Genomic DNA, 15,067 nt, shown 5'->3' with positions numbered 1-15,067 from the left:
TCTTGGTATCTTTAGTAATACTAAGAATAGACATTTAGAAGTTAGATTTTTAAAACTATGTGCCATGAGTGACTGGAGATAATTTTTAACAGTAAATAACTGAAATGTATAATATGTTCAAGATCACTTCCCAATAAAAATTCTTTATTATATTGATACTATTATAGATTACTTATAAAATAAATTTTAATGCACTCACATAATAGATTATAATGGACCCTTAAATATAATACTAAAAGCAAGAGAAAATAACAAACTTGCAATATTGAAACCCTTAGTGTTAGTTTATAAGAATATAAAAATGTGCCTAATAAATATTAACTTCATTTTTAAATATGCAACAAATAAAAACTGAGCAGTAAAAATATTTGTATATAGATTATTGGCCTATTGTTTTTTCAATAAGATACAATTCTGAAAGTAAAGTTACTAGATCAAGGTTTATGGATATTTTCATGCTATGCAAAGTATAAGTATTTATATTCTCATTTTTCTAAATTTTACCCAATTTTCCAATTATAGTACAGTTTTCTTTCAATACAAACATATTTGATTACTTGTAGCATTAAATAAATTTTTCATATTTGTACTGTACATTACCTTTCTTTTGCTAGCTGTTTGGTATTTTCTACATTTTCCCATTAATGTTATACATTATTTTAATTGATATATAAGAGCTTTTTATTCATTAAGGCTATTCACTTTTATTATATTAATGTAAATTTTTTCCTGTTTGCATTTGTCCTTTAATTTTAATATATTCAGACATATAAAATGTCTTTTATTTAGCCATATATTTTACTTTAGAACTTCAGTTTTTGATGTTATGCTTTAAACATAATTTCTTATATAAATTTTAATTTTAATTTTCTTAAATTATGTGCAGTTTCATTTTTACCTTTAAATTTTAATACATGTGAAATTTATTTGGAATATCATAAAACAAGGATATGAATTTTTTCACTTGGCTACCCCATGTGGTAATCCCCAAACCATTTGCCAAATGATCCTTCCTCACCCATTTAATTAGAAAAGTTATATTTATAATAATAAATATACAAATTCCATTCCACATATAGACTGCTTATGCTATAAGTCTATTTGTGTAACTGTATCATAGTCTCTTAATTATTTTATTTCCTTAATCCTTTTCCCTGATTAGAAACATTAGATGAAAAACATATTTATTTATAAGTTCACCTAAATATTAACTTTCTTCTTATTAAACCTAAAGTGCAATAATTAACATAAAGCTTCTATAGCTTCCAGGACAAGTTATCAATAAAAGTCTCTTTAGCATACATTTTATGGCTACCATCAATACTGAGCTTTTCAAAAAATTATTCAGCTTTCTCACTGACTTAATCATTAGCTTAACAAATATTAAGTGTATCTATTTCCAAGAGCCAGGCAAGGTGAAAGAGACTACCTTCTTGAAGCACACATTTTAATAATCAATTAGACAAATAAATAAATTGCATAACTACAAAAAGAGAAATAAAGAAGATGCTATGATAGACAATAGAGTGTCAGTGAGGAAGCTATTAGCTACAGTCGTCAGGAAAGACCTCTGTGAGGAGGTAACCTTTAGGCCAATACCTGATGAAGAAGAATAAATAAGGCAATTATAAAAAAAAAAAATAGGAAAGAGAGCCATAAACCAGGAACAAAATACAAAGATCAAAAGTCAGGAAAGTGCTTGGAATGATTAAAGAATTAAAAAGGAATCTGATTGTAACTAAGTGGGCAAATGGAAGAATAACAAGATAAATTTGGAAAGGTAGTCAGCACTCAGATTATCCAGGAGTCACCTGATAGCATACTCTAAAGGATCAAGAAAAAACTAAGTCAAATCAAGACATAATCTCATTTATATTTTTAAATAAAATGCAGCAAAACTAAAAAAAAAAAGTAGAATGGTGATCACTAAAGGAAGAGGTGAGGAAACCATTTTGGAAGCAACTGTAGTAATCCAGGTAAATTAAAAATAAAGTAGTCTTGCCACTGTAAGTTTAGACATGTTAACTTTGTCCCAAAATTATAGAATGCTTTAGAAAAACAAAATTATTTTATTACATTTGTTATATTACATATATAAAATATTTATCATAGGAACATATATTAAATAGAAATTATATTTCATTACATTGCTTTTTATAAATTTTTTAATTTTTTAAAATTTATCTTTATTGTTGAAAGTACTATAGATCTCCCTTTTCCCCCCACTGACCCCTTCTAGCCCACATCAGCACCCCCCACCCTGTGCCTTCACTACACTATTGTCTTTGTCCATGGGTTATACATATATGCATATAAATTATTTGGTTAATCTCTTCCCACCCACCCACTCCCACCTTCCCTCTGAGATTACAAATTGGTGCTATTTTTAAATTTTCCATCAGTAAATAGGATAAATGACTAGACACAAGTCCAATGAAGAAAATGGCAAAGAAGTTATAAGACCTTGAAATGAGGGACTATCAAAGATTAAAAAGAAGAGAGAGAGGCCAGAGAGCTAGTTCAGAAAATTTTAAAAAGCTCAATAATGAGCTAAAAGAAGGAAATGAAGTATGGAATTAAAGAGTAGATGAGATCAGTTCTTCTCAAACTATCTGTGAAAAATAACAAAATGTTAAAGTACACAAAATAAAAGCAGAAATATTTTTTATTTGACTCCATAGACATAGAACTACATTTCAATAAATATATTCTGAACAAAGACAACATTGGGAAAGAGATAATAATTGTAAAAACTGTCCATGTTGTTCACCGAAAGTGTATATACACAAATGTTTTTATACTTGTAACTTTTTCATTACACATCATAGCTAAACAAAAAGCTTTAAGCAAAAAGTGATTCCTCAAAAGAAATGACTATGTAAACACTATGAACAAACATTGAGAATATAAATATTTAAAGTTTATAACGTGACTATGAGCTTTTTGCTTGTTAAACTTAATCTAAACCAAGTTGAACCAGCAATAATGATACTCAAGGGAATAACATAGAGCTAACCTATTTTTATTTAATAATATGGAGAAAGCAGTGTCACAGAGGTATGTTGATGGAATGAAAACTCAGCTTAGAATATTTATTTGAAACTTTTATCCAAAATGAAACTAGAAGTGCTGTATCTTCAAAACATACCACTAATGTTCAATACCCAGTTACAGTAATTTATCCTGCAGAGTTATAATCACATATAAATTGCTTCACTGAAAGAAATAGTTCCAGCTCCATGAATTTCTTATGTATGAATCTTCTTTTAACAGAAAACACAAAACATTCTATCAAATACTTAAGATGACAAGAGCCAACTTTGCAAGGATGAACAAAATAAATTTTATTCTTAGAGCTTAAGATAGTTCATTGACAATTATTATTAAACTAGAGGCCCGGTGCACGAAATTCATGCACTGGAGTGGGGAGGTCCCTCAGCCCAGCCTTCACCCTCTCGCAGTCCGGAACCCCTTGGGGGATGTCCGACTGCTGGCTTGTGGCTGGATGCCCTTCTGCTGCTGCACGGCCTGCTGCTTGAGCTTCAGCAGCTGCTGCACATACTCGGGCTGGGACACCACAGTCTGTCCTGCAAGCACCATCGAGTGGGTGAGTCAAGTGCGGTGGCAGGCTCACCCTGAGTTCCCTGTGCTTCCCTGAGTCACTGAGATGTTCACACTGACTGCCTTCTACAGAGAACATCACCAGGATTGGGCCTAAGCTGGCAGTCGGACATTCATCTTGAAGTCCAGGTCCGCTCAGGGGATGTTCGACTGCCTAAACCGGCAGTCGGACATCCCCTGAGAGATGTAGCAGTGCGTCAAGGGGCAGGTGGCCAGGGAAGAGCCCGAATTGGGGCTGGGCACTGCACCACTCATGCTCATCCTGGCCCGCTGCACCTGCTGCCGCCGCCTGGTAGTGCTGCCACGGAGTCAGGAGAGGCTCTCACCATGGCAGCTGCACTTGCCAGTGGTGAGCCCAGCTTCTGGCTGCGCCAGGGGGCTGCTCCTGCATTGAGCATCTGCCCCCTGGTGGTCAGTGTGCATCACAGCAACCGGTCGTTCCGCCCTAATGGTCACTTAGGCTTTTATATATAAAAATAATGAAACATCTCATAAAAATTGTGTACTTCTACAATATTCAAACTTTGATTTTTATTCTCTGACACTTGCTGCTAGTAAAAAACAAAACAAACAAAAAAACATGTTGGAATCCTTCTTTGTTTGGCAGTGCTGCATTCATTAAAAATATTGGACATGTTTGACAAAGAAGCCAATCCTACTAATCTTTAAAGAGTAGAATCCAACTAATTTTTTATCCTGTGAAAACACTAAGAGTTGATTCTACAGTTCCAATATCATCAACAGAAATTTCCTCTCAATAACCATTGCACCACAGCATGCAATCACAGATATGTATAATCCACTTCCATATTAGCACATATTAAAGAGAATAATAGAAAATTTACCACATCAACCTAAAAGGTCCTCAAAATTGTATTATACCACTAAGACCACTGTGCAGTTCAGCCAAAATTGTTTTCATAACAAAATGTTTTTGATAAAGGAAGTAGTACATTCATATTCTGATTCAGGCTCCTTAATCTGGAATATTTCCCAGTCACTACAGCTAAACCTTTGGAATATGCTTACACACAACACAAATTCCAGAGGACATTTAATTTATTTAATCTAATCCTTCTTACTTTACACAATTCAGAGCTTTATGTATTTATAAGAAATAAAGCTAAAAAAATGTTTTTTCCTTTCTTTTGTTATGATGCTTAAAGGTTGTATATTTATAAAAATACGTATGCATTCATCAAGTTGTAACAAACAGTACTTTATTGCTTCCTTTGTTCTATAAACTGGTCTTCCATATCCTTAACCACTGTATGGTGTACACTAAACTACGGTATCATCTGGAGCTCAGGTCCTCTCTAAACTCACTCAGCTCAGTTTCTTGCAGTTGTAGGGTAAAGTCCCCCACTTTTTGTTGACTGTTAGCGAGGCTGTGCTCTCAGACCTTGCAAGGTGATGTTATATCTTTGTCCTATGATCATCTCCATCACAGCAATGTCAAATCCTTCTCACACTGTTCTGCAACCAGCCAGAGAACTGTCTTTACAGGACTCCTGTGCTTAGGTCAGGGCTACCTGGATAATCATCTTTTCTTAAAAGCAATTGTCCTATAGAAAATAACAGTCACAGAAGCAAAATCCATCATTTTAAGTGTACCAGGAATTATGCAGGGAGTGTACACAGGAAAAACTTGGGGATGAGATGTGGGGATGCAGAATCACCCTACTACAATCCTTTGTTCTGCAGAGACAATACTCATGTTAATCTTACCCAGAAATCATTTTGGCTATTTAATGTTTAATCTCTAAAGCTTTCAATTGGTTTCTTTTAAAACTCTTCATTTTCATCCTCATTATGTCCACTTTTTCCTTTAGATTGAAAAACATCTTGCACTTACTTGATAATAATTGTTTAAATGTTCTTATGTAATAATTCTGAAATCTCTGTCCTTTCTGAATCTCTTCTTATTGACTAATGTTTTTCCTCTTGCTTATTCATTACATTTTCCTGCTTCTTTGTATGTTTAATAATTTTTATTAGATGTTTAACATTGACATTTATATTGCTTGTTGAAGAATTTTTTTATATTCCTTTAAAGAGAGTTGGAACTTTGCTCTGACAGAAACTTAAATAACTTTAAATTGCTTTGATGCTTTCAAAGCTTGTTCTAAGGTTTTTGCTTGTGAATATGGAGTGGCCTTCATTTTAGGGCTAACTTAGTCCTTCTGCTAAGGTCTGACTCTTACATTCTTGAATGAATGTTACCACTGTACATATTATTCTACATATAATTAGGTATCCTTAATTTGCAGATGGTACTTAAAAATGTAACAGAATCCTATATAATAAAAGGCTAATATGCAAATTGTCCCCTCGGAAGTTCGAACAGGAGACCGGGAGTTCGATCACTTGCTATCACATGCACTGACCACCACAGGGTGGCGCGGAACATGGCGGGCAACCAGCTGTGGTGGCAGGGCACTAAGAGAGTGAGGGAAGGGGGGGCAGGGAAGCAGGGAACTGAGTGGTGGCAGTGCGAGTGGCAAGGGAAGGAGGAGGCGGGGAGGCCGGGAGGCGGGGAACCTGATCGGCCCTGATCATAGGCCAGGCCTAGGGACCCTAGCAGTACATGAATTTTGTGCACCTGGCCTCTAGTATGAATATAAAAGCTATATTTTGCTCTCATTAGCCAGGTATAAATACAACATATATCTTCATGAAACCTGAGGTATATACTTGTTTATAACAATAGAATTATGGATATTTATTACATAATATGATGAAACAAGAATACTCAAATAGGTTGGAAGATGAGGTCAATATTACCTTTGTAAAATGAGTGTGCAAAGCTCTGCTCAGGAATTAACTTGGCAAGGAATCCATGGTTCAAAGTTGGATGAGGGATAGATGGTATGACCACAACTGTGAAGAAAATCATGGAATCAAATTTGAGCCAGTATGTAACAACTGCTACATAGTCCACTGACAAAACATGACAAGTTTATATTATTGCAACATGCAAGCACTGATGGCAACAAAGACTGCACCCCTGAGGGAAGGGAAATGGTTATATATTAAGAGAAAGGAAATAATATACGTAAGTAATTTTAGCAACAGACACATAAAAACATACACAAAAATAAGAACTGGTTTTAGTGAACTGGTAATTCACTAATATTTGTTTATTTTATATACACATGACTGATAGGAATACATTAAAAAAAGAGTTAAGATAATAAAGTCTTAGTATTTTAAATGATCAAAAGATATAAACTGCAGTGGTAAGATAATGTTTAATTTGAAGAACAAAGTTAAAAGACTATACTACAATGAATATCATGTTTATGAGTTTAAACTAAATATAGCATGAAACAGCAAAGTATTAAAACTTATGCATAATCCATATTTCCACAACAGCAATAAAAGGTAAATGAGATATGAAATGCTATCAAAAACAAGATGCAGAGATTTGACCACTAATTTCTATGCACTTGTTAAAATATCCATTTTATTTATATGTCATATACATTTATTTAGGAAATAAAATTTAAACTACCAGTTAATCCAGTGGTACATGAAATAACCACTGGGTTACCAAGGTTACACTGCAAAAAAACCACAAGAGAAATAACCTTGATATAAACATGGCCTGTAATGCAATTGATAGAAGAAACCCCATGATATTAAAAAATAGGAAATATTTATCATTTTCAAGCAGAATAGACAAAGTTGATAATGCAAGAACTCCTACAACATGAGTATAATCAGTAGGTAAGAAAGATATGAGTCAAGATGGTTGATTTTAATTGAAGGTACTTTGGTATAAAGTTTAGAATGTATGTTTTCCTATTATGACCTCTGATAGAATACTGATATTAAGTACAGAATATTTTGAATATAGATGATATTGAATATAGAGTATTTCTATTTAGAAACCAAAATAATTATACAGCAAAAGAAAAAGGAAGGAAGGAAGGAAGGAAGGAAGGAAGGAAGGAAGGAAGGAAGGAAGGAAGGAAGGAAGGAAGGAAGGGAAGGAAGGAAAGAAGGAAGACTATCTTTGAACTTGGCTATAAAGATTTATATTTTGGCTTAGTCTTGGTCTTGTACTACTCTATAAGAACCTCCTAATTTCATGTTTATAAAAGTTAAAAGTAATACATTTAAAATATGAGCTGCTTGCAAATAAAATAGTAGTATAAATGATTGGTATTAATAAATATAAAACATTAAAACCAAAACTGCACTGGTAAATGAGAATACAGCAAATATCATAGAAATACCATTCATACATTTTTTAGGAATTAGAAGAATATTAAATTGGTCTTTATATACCACTAACTTGTAAATGTATGAGATGATTATGAATAGAATCAGTTTAAGTTTGAATGTAAAAATGAAATTAAAAGCAGGAAAATTATAATGACATTTAAATAATATAAAAATATTAAGTACCTGTACTTGTTGGTGAATTTATTTCCTGTCTGATGTTTCTACTTGGTTGACTTCCAATTCTTGCAGTCTCTCGCTGGGGTTCTAATATGTCACGGTACTTGGAAACCATCAGAACCGAAATGAAGTAAACGACAGCTAAAGCTAAGAATTGTGCCTGCTTGCTATCATCCTGTGTAAAATAAAAAGGCAGTTTTGATGTTCAAAATTTTTAAAGTGAAAGTTCTTTGAATACAAGAAATTATTCCTATCTCATTGTCTTCATGGAACAAAATATGACATTTAACTTTTATTTATCTCTCTCTCCCTCTCCCTTCCTTTCTGAAATCAATAAAAATATATTTTAAAAAACCCCACTGCCAAACCGGTTTGGCTCAGTGAATAGAGCGTCGGCCTGCAGACTGAAAGGTCCCAGGTTTGATTCCGGTCAAGGGCATGTACCTTGGTTGCGGGCACATCCCCAGTAGGAGGTGTGCAGGAGGCGGCTGGTCGATGTTTCTCTCTCAACGATGTTTCTAACTCTCTATCCCTCTCCCTTTCAGTCTGTAAAAAATCAATAAAATATATTTAAAAAAACAACAACCCACGAATGTTAAAATTTTGCTGAATATGCCACAAAACTTTATTCTTTGTGCTTTTAACCTTTATTATTTATTTCTTCTATGATAGAGTATGTATACTAAAAATGCAGCTACATGCAGCATGTATATTAAAATATGCAGTATGTATATTTAAAATATGCACAAGGATGAAAAGAATAATTATACACCTAAATGATAAAGACACAGTTTCAAATGTTATAACTAAAAATTAATAGACTATAATTACAATTAAAATACATAAACATTTCTGACATGTTACTATTTGAGCAAGAGACTATTAATACACAATAGGGGAGCATAAAACAAATTTTATACAATCTCAATATGAACTAAAAGGGTGACATGGTAGCTAAAGAGAAAGCGATTGCAATCTTTACCTGCATAAACAGATTAAAAAGACGTAAAAATTTCACCATCCTGCACTGGAAAAATAACCACTAAAACACTGCCAGGATCGAGGCTCCTAATTTCAAAAGTTCAATAACAAAAAGGAGTTCTTCCAGAGGAAAAGAGCCAAACAATAAAAGGTCTGATAAAGATCAGCCTAGTTAGGATAAAGAGGTAATCCTATCTAATAAAAGAGAAACATGGTAATTGGCGTACGACCACTACCCTTCCCATTGGCTAATCAGGGCGATATGCAAATTAACTGCCAGCCAAGATGGCGGCCGGCAACCAGGCAGCTTAAACTGAACATGAGGCTTGCTTGCTTCAGTGACGGAGGATTCCAATGTTCCCCGCCTGCCCTGCCGGCCTCTGAGCCTGCAGTTTGAACATTGTAACAAATATAGAAGCTACACAAAACCCCAGAAACCTGATTTCAGTGAGCCGGGATCTCAGAGCTGGAGTTGATACAGAGTTTCGATTATAGAACCTAAACAAACCAGATACCTACTTTCAGCAGCTGAGGCCTCAGAGCTGGAGCCAAGCCTCAGAGCTAAAGCTGGCCCAGAATAAAAAAAAAAAGAAAAAAGGAGCAGTTGGGAGCTTCAGTCCCAGCCTGAAAACAGCCCTCAGCCCCTCACCTAGACTGGCCAGGCACCCCAGTGGGGACCCCCACCCTGAAGGGTGTGTGACCAGCTGCAAACAGCCACCATACCCTCTTCCAGGCTGGCCAGGCACCCCAGTGGGGACCACCACCCAGAAGGGTGTGTGACCAGCTGCAAACAGCCATTGTCCCCTCTCCCAGGCTGGCCAGGCACCCCAGTGGGGACCCCCACCCTGATCCAGGACACCCTTCAGGGCAAACCAGCCGTCCCCCACCCATGCACCAGGCCTCTATTCTATATAGTAAAAGGGTAATATGCCTCCCAGCACTGGTATCAGTGGAGACTCGAGGCCTCCTGGTACCTGGATCCGCATGACAGGGGGCAGCGCCCAAACCCCCTGATCGCCCTGCGGCTCTGTGTGTGACAGGGGGCGGGGCCACAACCTCCCTATCTGCCCTGCTCTGTTCCTGACAGGGGAAAGCGCCCCAACCCCCTGATCGGCCCTGCTCTGTGCCTGATAGGGGGGAGCTCCCCAACCCCCTGATCGACCCTGCTCTGTGCATGAAAGGGGGTGGCGCCGCAACCTCCCCATCGACCCTGCCTTGAGTGTGACAGGGGCGGTGCCCTAACCCCCCAATCGGCCCTACCCTGAGCGTGACTGAGGGTGGTATCACAACCTCCCAATCCACCCTGCTCTGTGCATGACAGGGGGGGCGCCCTAATTCCCAAATTGGCCCTGCTCTGAGCCCGACCAGGGGCTGCACCTAGGATTAGGCCTGCCCTCTGCCACCCGGGAGCAGGCCTAAGCCAGCAGGGCGTTATCTCCCGAGGGGTCCCAGACTCTGAGAGGGCACAGGCCGGGCTAAGGGACGCCCCCCTCCGGAGTGCACAAATTTTTGTACACCGGGCCTCTAGTAGTTTTATAAAAAGCTACTTGCAGTCCAGCAGAGAAGATAATTTTTATAATAAGCATGCTTTGCAAAAATGTAAGAGCTCCATATTACCTTGAAAACTCTAGCCAAAAAGCTTAGATAACCATCTTATAGGGAAATACTGCTAAGAAGGAAAATGAAGGAGGAGGAGGAAGAGGAAGAGGAGGAGGAGAGGAAGAATGAGGAAAAAGGAAGGAGGAAGAAGGAAGAAGGAGGGAGAAAGAGGAAGAAAGGAGGAGGATGGAGGAAGAAGAAGGAAGAGGGAGAAGAAGATGAAGGAAAAAAATGAAGAAGAAGAAGAAGAAGAAGAAGGAGGAGGAGGAGGGTGAGGAGGAGGAGGAGGAGGAGGAGGAGGAGGAGGAGGAGGAGGAGGAGAAGGCAAATTTATATTACCTGTAAGACCGCTACCAAATTAGACCATATTTAAATAAGTAAATGTAAATGGTTAGCCTTTTTCTAAGCTAATAAAAGTGATACTTCAAACCAAAACTGCATTTACTGTGCCCCATAGATAACTGGTAAAAATTAGTATCATAAAAATAAGGAAAACAAACATGCATTAAAGTCTAGTAACTCTATTAATGGGTTCGTTGTATTATTACATTTAAGTACAATATAAACAAAAATCAAAATTTATGTGCATTTGTCAGAAAAGGAAATAAACAAGAAATGATGATTTAATACTATGAAACAAAATCAGTATAGCTAATGGTGAAAATGACCAAAACAGATTAAACTTGTTCTGGCATTTGAATTTAGTATTTCATATTCAGTGGTTGAGAGCTTTCTTATGATGTGTTTAAAATGCATACTACTTGCATTACAATGCTAATGGAATAGATATACAGAAAAAGGTAAAAATACAAAAGCTTAAATGGTTATTATAAAGGACATGAGTACAATCAAACAAACAAACAATACTGACCAAGAATAAATGCGAATGAAGCTCAAGCTGTGATACACCATAAAAGCCCATGTCACCGTTTATTTCCACCATTGGAAACTCAGTTCCAGGCAATTAACAGGCATTTAACAAATATGTGTGAAATGAACTGATGTCAACCACCAAGTCTTGGAGCTGCAAATAATATTTACTGTTGTCCTAGCCAAGCTAAAATCTCCTTTAAATATGGTATGTAAATAGTTGCCATTTCTTTTCAAACTCAGATCTTCAAAGTAATTGTGCTGGTTATTCCCTATTCTATCTTTGAAAAAGAATAACAATATACATAGAGGCTAAACATCTGGAGAACAACTAAAGTTTATACAGGTTAATTGACTTTCTTATGTATTTTATTGTTATGAAAATATGAACTTTATTATGTTTCTCCCATCGGCTTAAGAAATGGGGTTCTCCACTATGCAATCTTGAATTAGTAATATAATTAAATAACTGAAATCCTTTAAAAACTGTAATGCTTCAACAAGGATGTTGGAAAATTTTAAATTTAATTCCTAAGGATTAAAATTAGTTTCAGTTTATATAATTTTGGACACTGGTGACCTAGGACAAATTTCCTTTCAATTTTGCATACTAGAGAACACTGAAAATGAAGTTGTTGTTTTTTTAAAGCCACTTCTTTCTTTTTTACCATATATTCAATTTTGCCACACAAATCTTAAACAGTTCATGTAGGTTTATATTAGCAATGTCTTTGAGACAAAAATAGTCAAGACTCAATTAAAACAGGAGAGCTGAAATACCCAATACCCTTAGAACATTCAGTTCAGGAGATCAAGCAGACTGCTCCACTAGGTCCCACAGGATACCTACTACATAAAGCCACTGCATTATGACTGGAAGTAATAGCAATTCTAATACATAGAAACAATAACAAAGAAACACCTAAAACGGGGAGACAAAGAAACAACCCCCAAATGAGGAATCTCCATAGATAGAGCTAAATGAAATGAAGGCAAGGAATTTATAAGACAGAGTTCAATGGGAACTACACAGAACTTAGTGGAAACTATATAGCATGAAAAAGTACATAGAAACCATGAACACAAACCAGTTGAAAAATGAAAAATACAATATCTGAGATTAAGAATACACTGGTAGGAGGCTGGATGAAGCAGTGGATTGAATCAGCCATTTGGAGACAAGGTAGAAAACACACATTCAATCAGAGCAACAAAAGAAATAAGAATTTATTTAAAAAAAAAAAAAGGTGTAGCAGAAGAAGAAAGTTGGCAAGGGATAAAAAACCTGTTTGAAGAAATAATGGCAGAAAACTTTCCTAACCCGGTTAAGGAAAAACTCACACAAGTTCAGGAAGCTCAGAGAGTCCCAATCAACATGAACCCAAATAGACCCACAGCAAGACACATCATAATTAAAATGGCAAAGGTTAAAGACAAAGAGAATTTTAAAGGAGAAAGAAAGAAAAAGTTAGTTAACTATAAGAGGGTTTCCATAAGGATGTCAGCAGATTTTTCAACAGAAACACTTCAGGCCAGAAAGGAATTACTTGAAGTATTCAAAGTAATGAAAAGCAAGGACATGAAACCAAGTCTACTCTATCCAGCAAGGCTATCATTTAAAGGTGAACGCAAAAAAGTTTCCTGGACAAAAAAAAAGCTAAAGGAGTTGATTATCTCCAAACCAGCATTGCAAGAAATGGTAAAGGTCCAGCTTAAAAAAAAAGAAGAAATAAAAACAGAGAGAAACACAAGCATAAAGAATAAAAATGGCAATAAATAAGTATCTAATAATAAAGTAAATAGTGTAAATACTCCAATCTATAATAATAAAAGCATAATATGCTAATTAGACTCGACGTTCTTCTGGACTACCTTCGGACGAAGCCGGGGCTTCGAGGGAAGCCCGGGTCCTGGGTGCCTGCGGGCAGCCAGAGGGAAGCCCGGGTTCTGGGTGCTGGAGGGAAGCCCAGGTCCCGGATGCCAGAGGGAAGCTGGTGTCGGCAGGCCAGGGATGGAAGGCCTACTCTTGCATGAATTCTGAGCATCAGGGCTCTAATTAAAAGATATAATGTGACTGAATGGCTAAGAAAACATGACCCATACATATGCTACCTTCAAGAAACCCACCTCAGAACAAAAGATTCACACAGACTGAAAGTGAAAGAATGGAGAGCAATATTCCATGCACATGGAGACAAAAAATAAGCTGAGATAGCAATACTAATATCTGGCAACATACACCATAACAAGAGAAAATGAAGGTCACTACATAATACTAAAGGGATTTATACAGCAAGAGGACATGACCCCAGCAAACATATATGCAACCAATATAGGAGCACCTAAATATTAAAACAAAAAACCAACAAACAAAAAGAACAAAAACCTCTTGGTTGACTTTAAGGAAGAGATTGGCAGCAACACAGTCATAGTAGGGAACTATAACATCCCACTGTCATCACTGGATAGATCTTCAACCAACAAGGAAACAGTGACCTTAAATGACAAAGTTGATCAGATGGATTTAGTTGCTATTTACAGAGCATTTAATCCCAAAGGAGCAGAATATATATTCTCTTTAAGTGCACATGGAGCATTCTCAAAGATAGAAGGCATGTTAGAACAAAAAATAGGTCTTAACAAATTCAAGATGATTGATATCATACCAAGCATCTTTCTCGAACCACAATGGCATGAAACAAGAAATAAACTACAACAAAATACTCAAAAATACTAAAACACATGAGGCTAAATAGCATATTATTGAATAAGGGATGAATTACCAAAGAAATCAAAGAATATATAAATAACAATTGTGGAAACAAATGAAAATGAACACACAATAACCCAAATCTATGGATACAGCGAAAGAATTCTGAGAGGGAAGTTCATAGAATTACAAGCCTACATCAAGAAGCAAGAAAAACTTCAAATAAATAATCTAACTATACACCTAAAAGAACTAGAAAAAAAACCACACACACATATACTCTCTCACACACAAGAAAAGAAGAGGAAGAAAGTAATAACGACCAGAACAGAAATTAATGACATAGAGTTAAAAAAAAAAAAAACAATACAAAAAAATCAAGAAAACCAAGAGTTGGTTCTTTGAGAAAATAAACAAGATTGATAAACCGTTAACAAGATTCACCAAGAAACAAAGAGAAAGGACCCAAATAAATAAAATCAGAAATGAAAAAGGCAAAGTAACAACTGACCTCACAGAAATACAAAGGACCGTAAGAAAATAATATGAATAACTATACGCCAGCAAATTGGAAAACCTGGGTGAAATGGCCAAATTCCTAGAAATATACACTCTTCTAAAACTCAATCAACTCAATCATAAACAAAATGAATTAGGAAATCTGAATAGACCAATAACAACTAATGAAATTGAAACAAGTATCAAAAACTCATAAACAAAAGTTCCATACCAGATGGTTTCATAGGAGAATTTTACCAAACATTAAGAAGAATAAACAGCAATCCTTCCCAAACTATTGTAAAATATTCCTGAGAAGGGAAGACTTACAAATTCTTTTTATGAGGCTAGCATTACACTAATTTCAAAACCAGAAAAACA

The 15,067-nt window shown here is 35.9% G+C and overlaps 1 protein-coding gene across 6 annotated transcripts in view; it reads right to left on the bottom strand.

Annotated features, from left to right (window-relative positions):
* NBEA (neurobeachin) overlaps window positions 1-15,067 on the bottom strand; it is a 1,002,985-nt gene that overhangs the window by 670,119 nt on the left and 317,799 nt on the right. For all 6 annotated transcript variants that reach the window (XM_036298874.1, XM_036298876.1, XM_036298877.1 and 3 more), the window contains 2 exons: window positions 8,035-8,203; window positions 6,406-6,501 (listed from right to left, as the gene is read on the bottom strand). In XM_036298874.1, the coding sequence (XP_036154767.1) occupies window positions 6,406-6,501; window positions 8,035-8,203 (265 nt within the window). The remainder of the gene's footprint in view (window positions 1-6,405; window positions 6,502-8,034; window positions 8,204-15,067) is intronic.

Source organism: Myotis myotis, unplaced genomic scaffold (assembly GCF_014108235.1).
Source record: "Myotis myotis isolate mMyoMyo1 unplaced genomic scaffold, mMyoMyo1.p scaffold_m19_p_3, whole genome shotgun sequence".
In the NCBI taxonomy this organism is placed as follows: Eukaryota; Metazoa; Chordata; class Mammalia; order Chiroptera; family Vespertilionidae; genus Myotis; species Myotis myotis.
The sequence above is the reverse complement of the archived record's forward strand: the minus strand, read 5'-3'. Positions and strand labels throughout refer to the sequence as shown.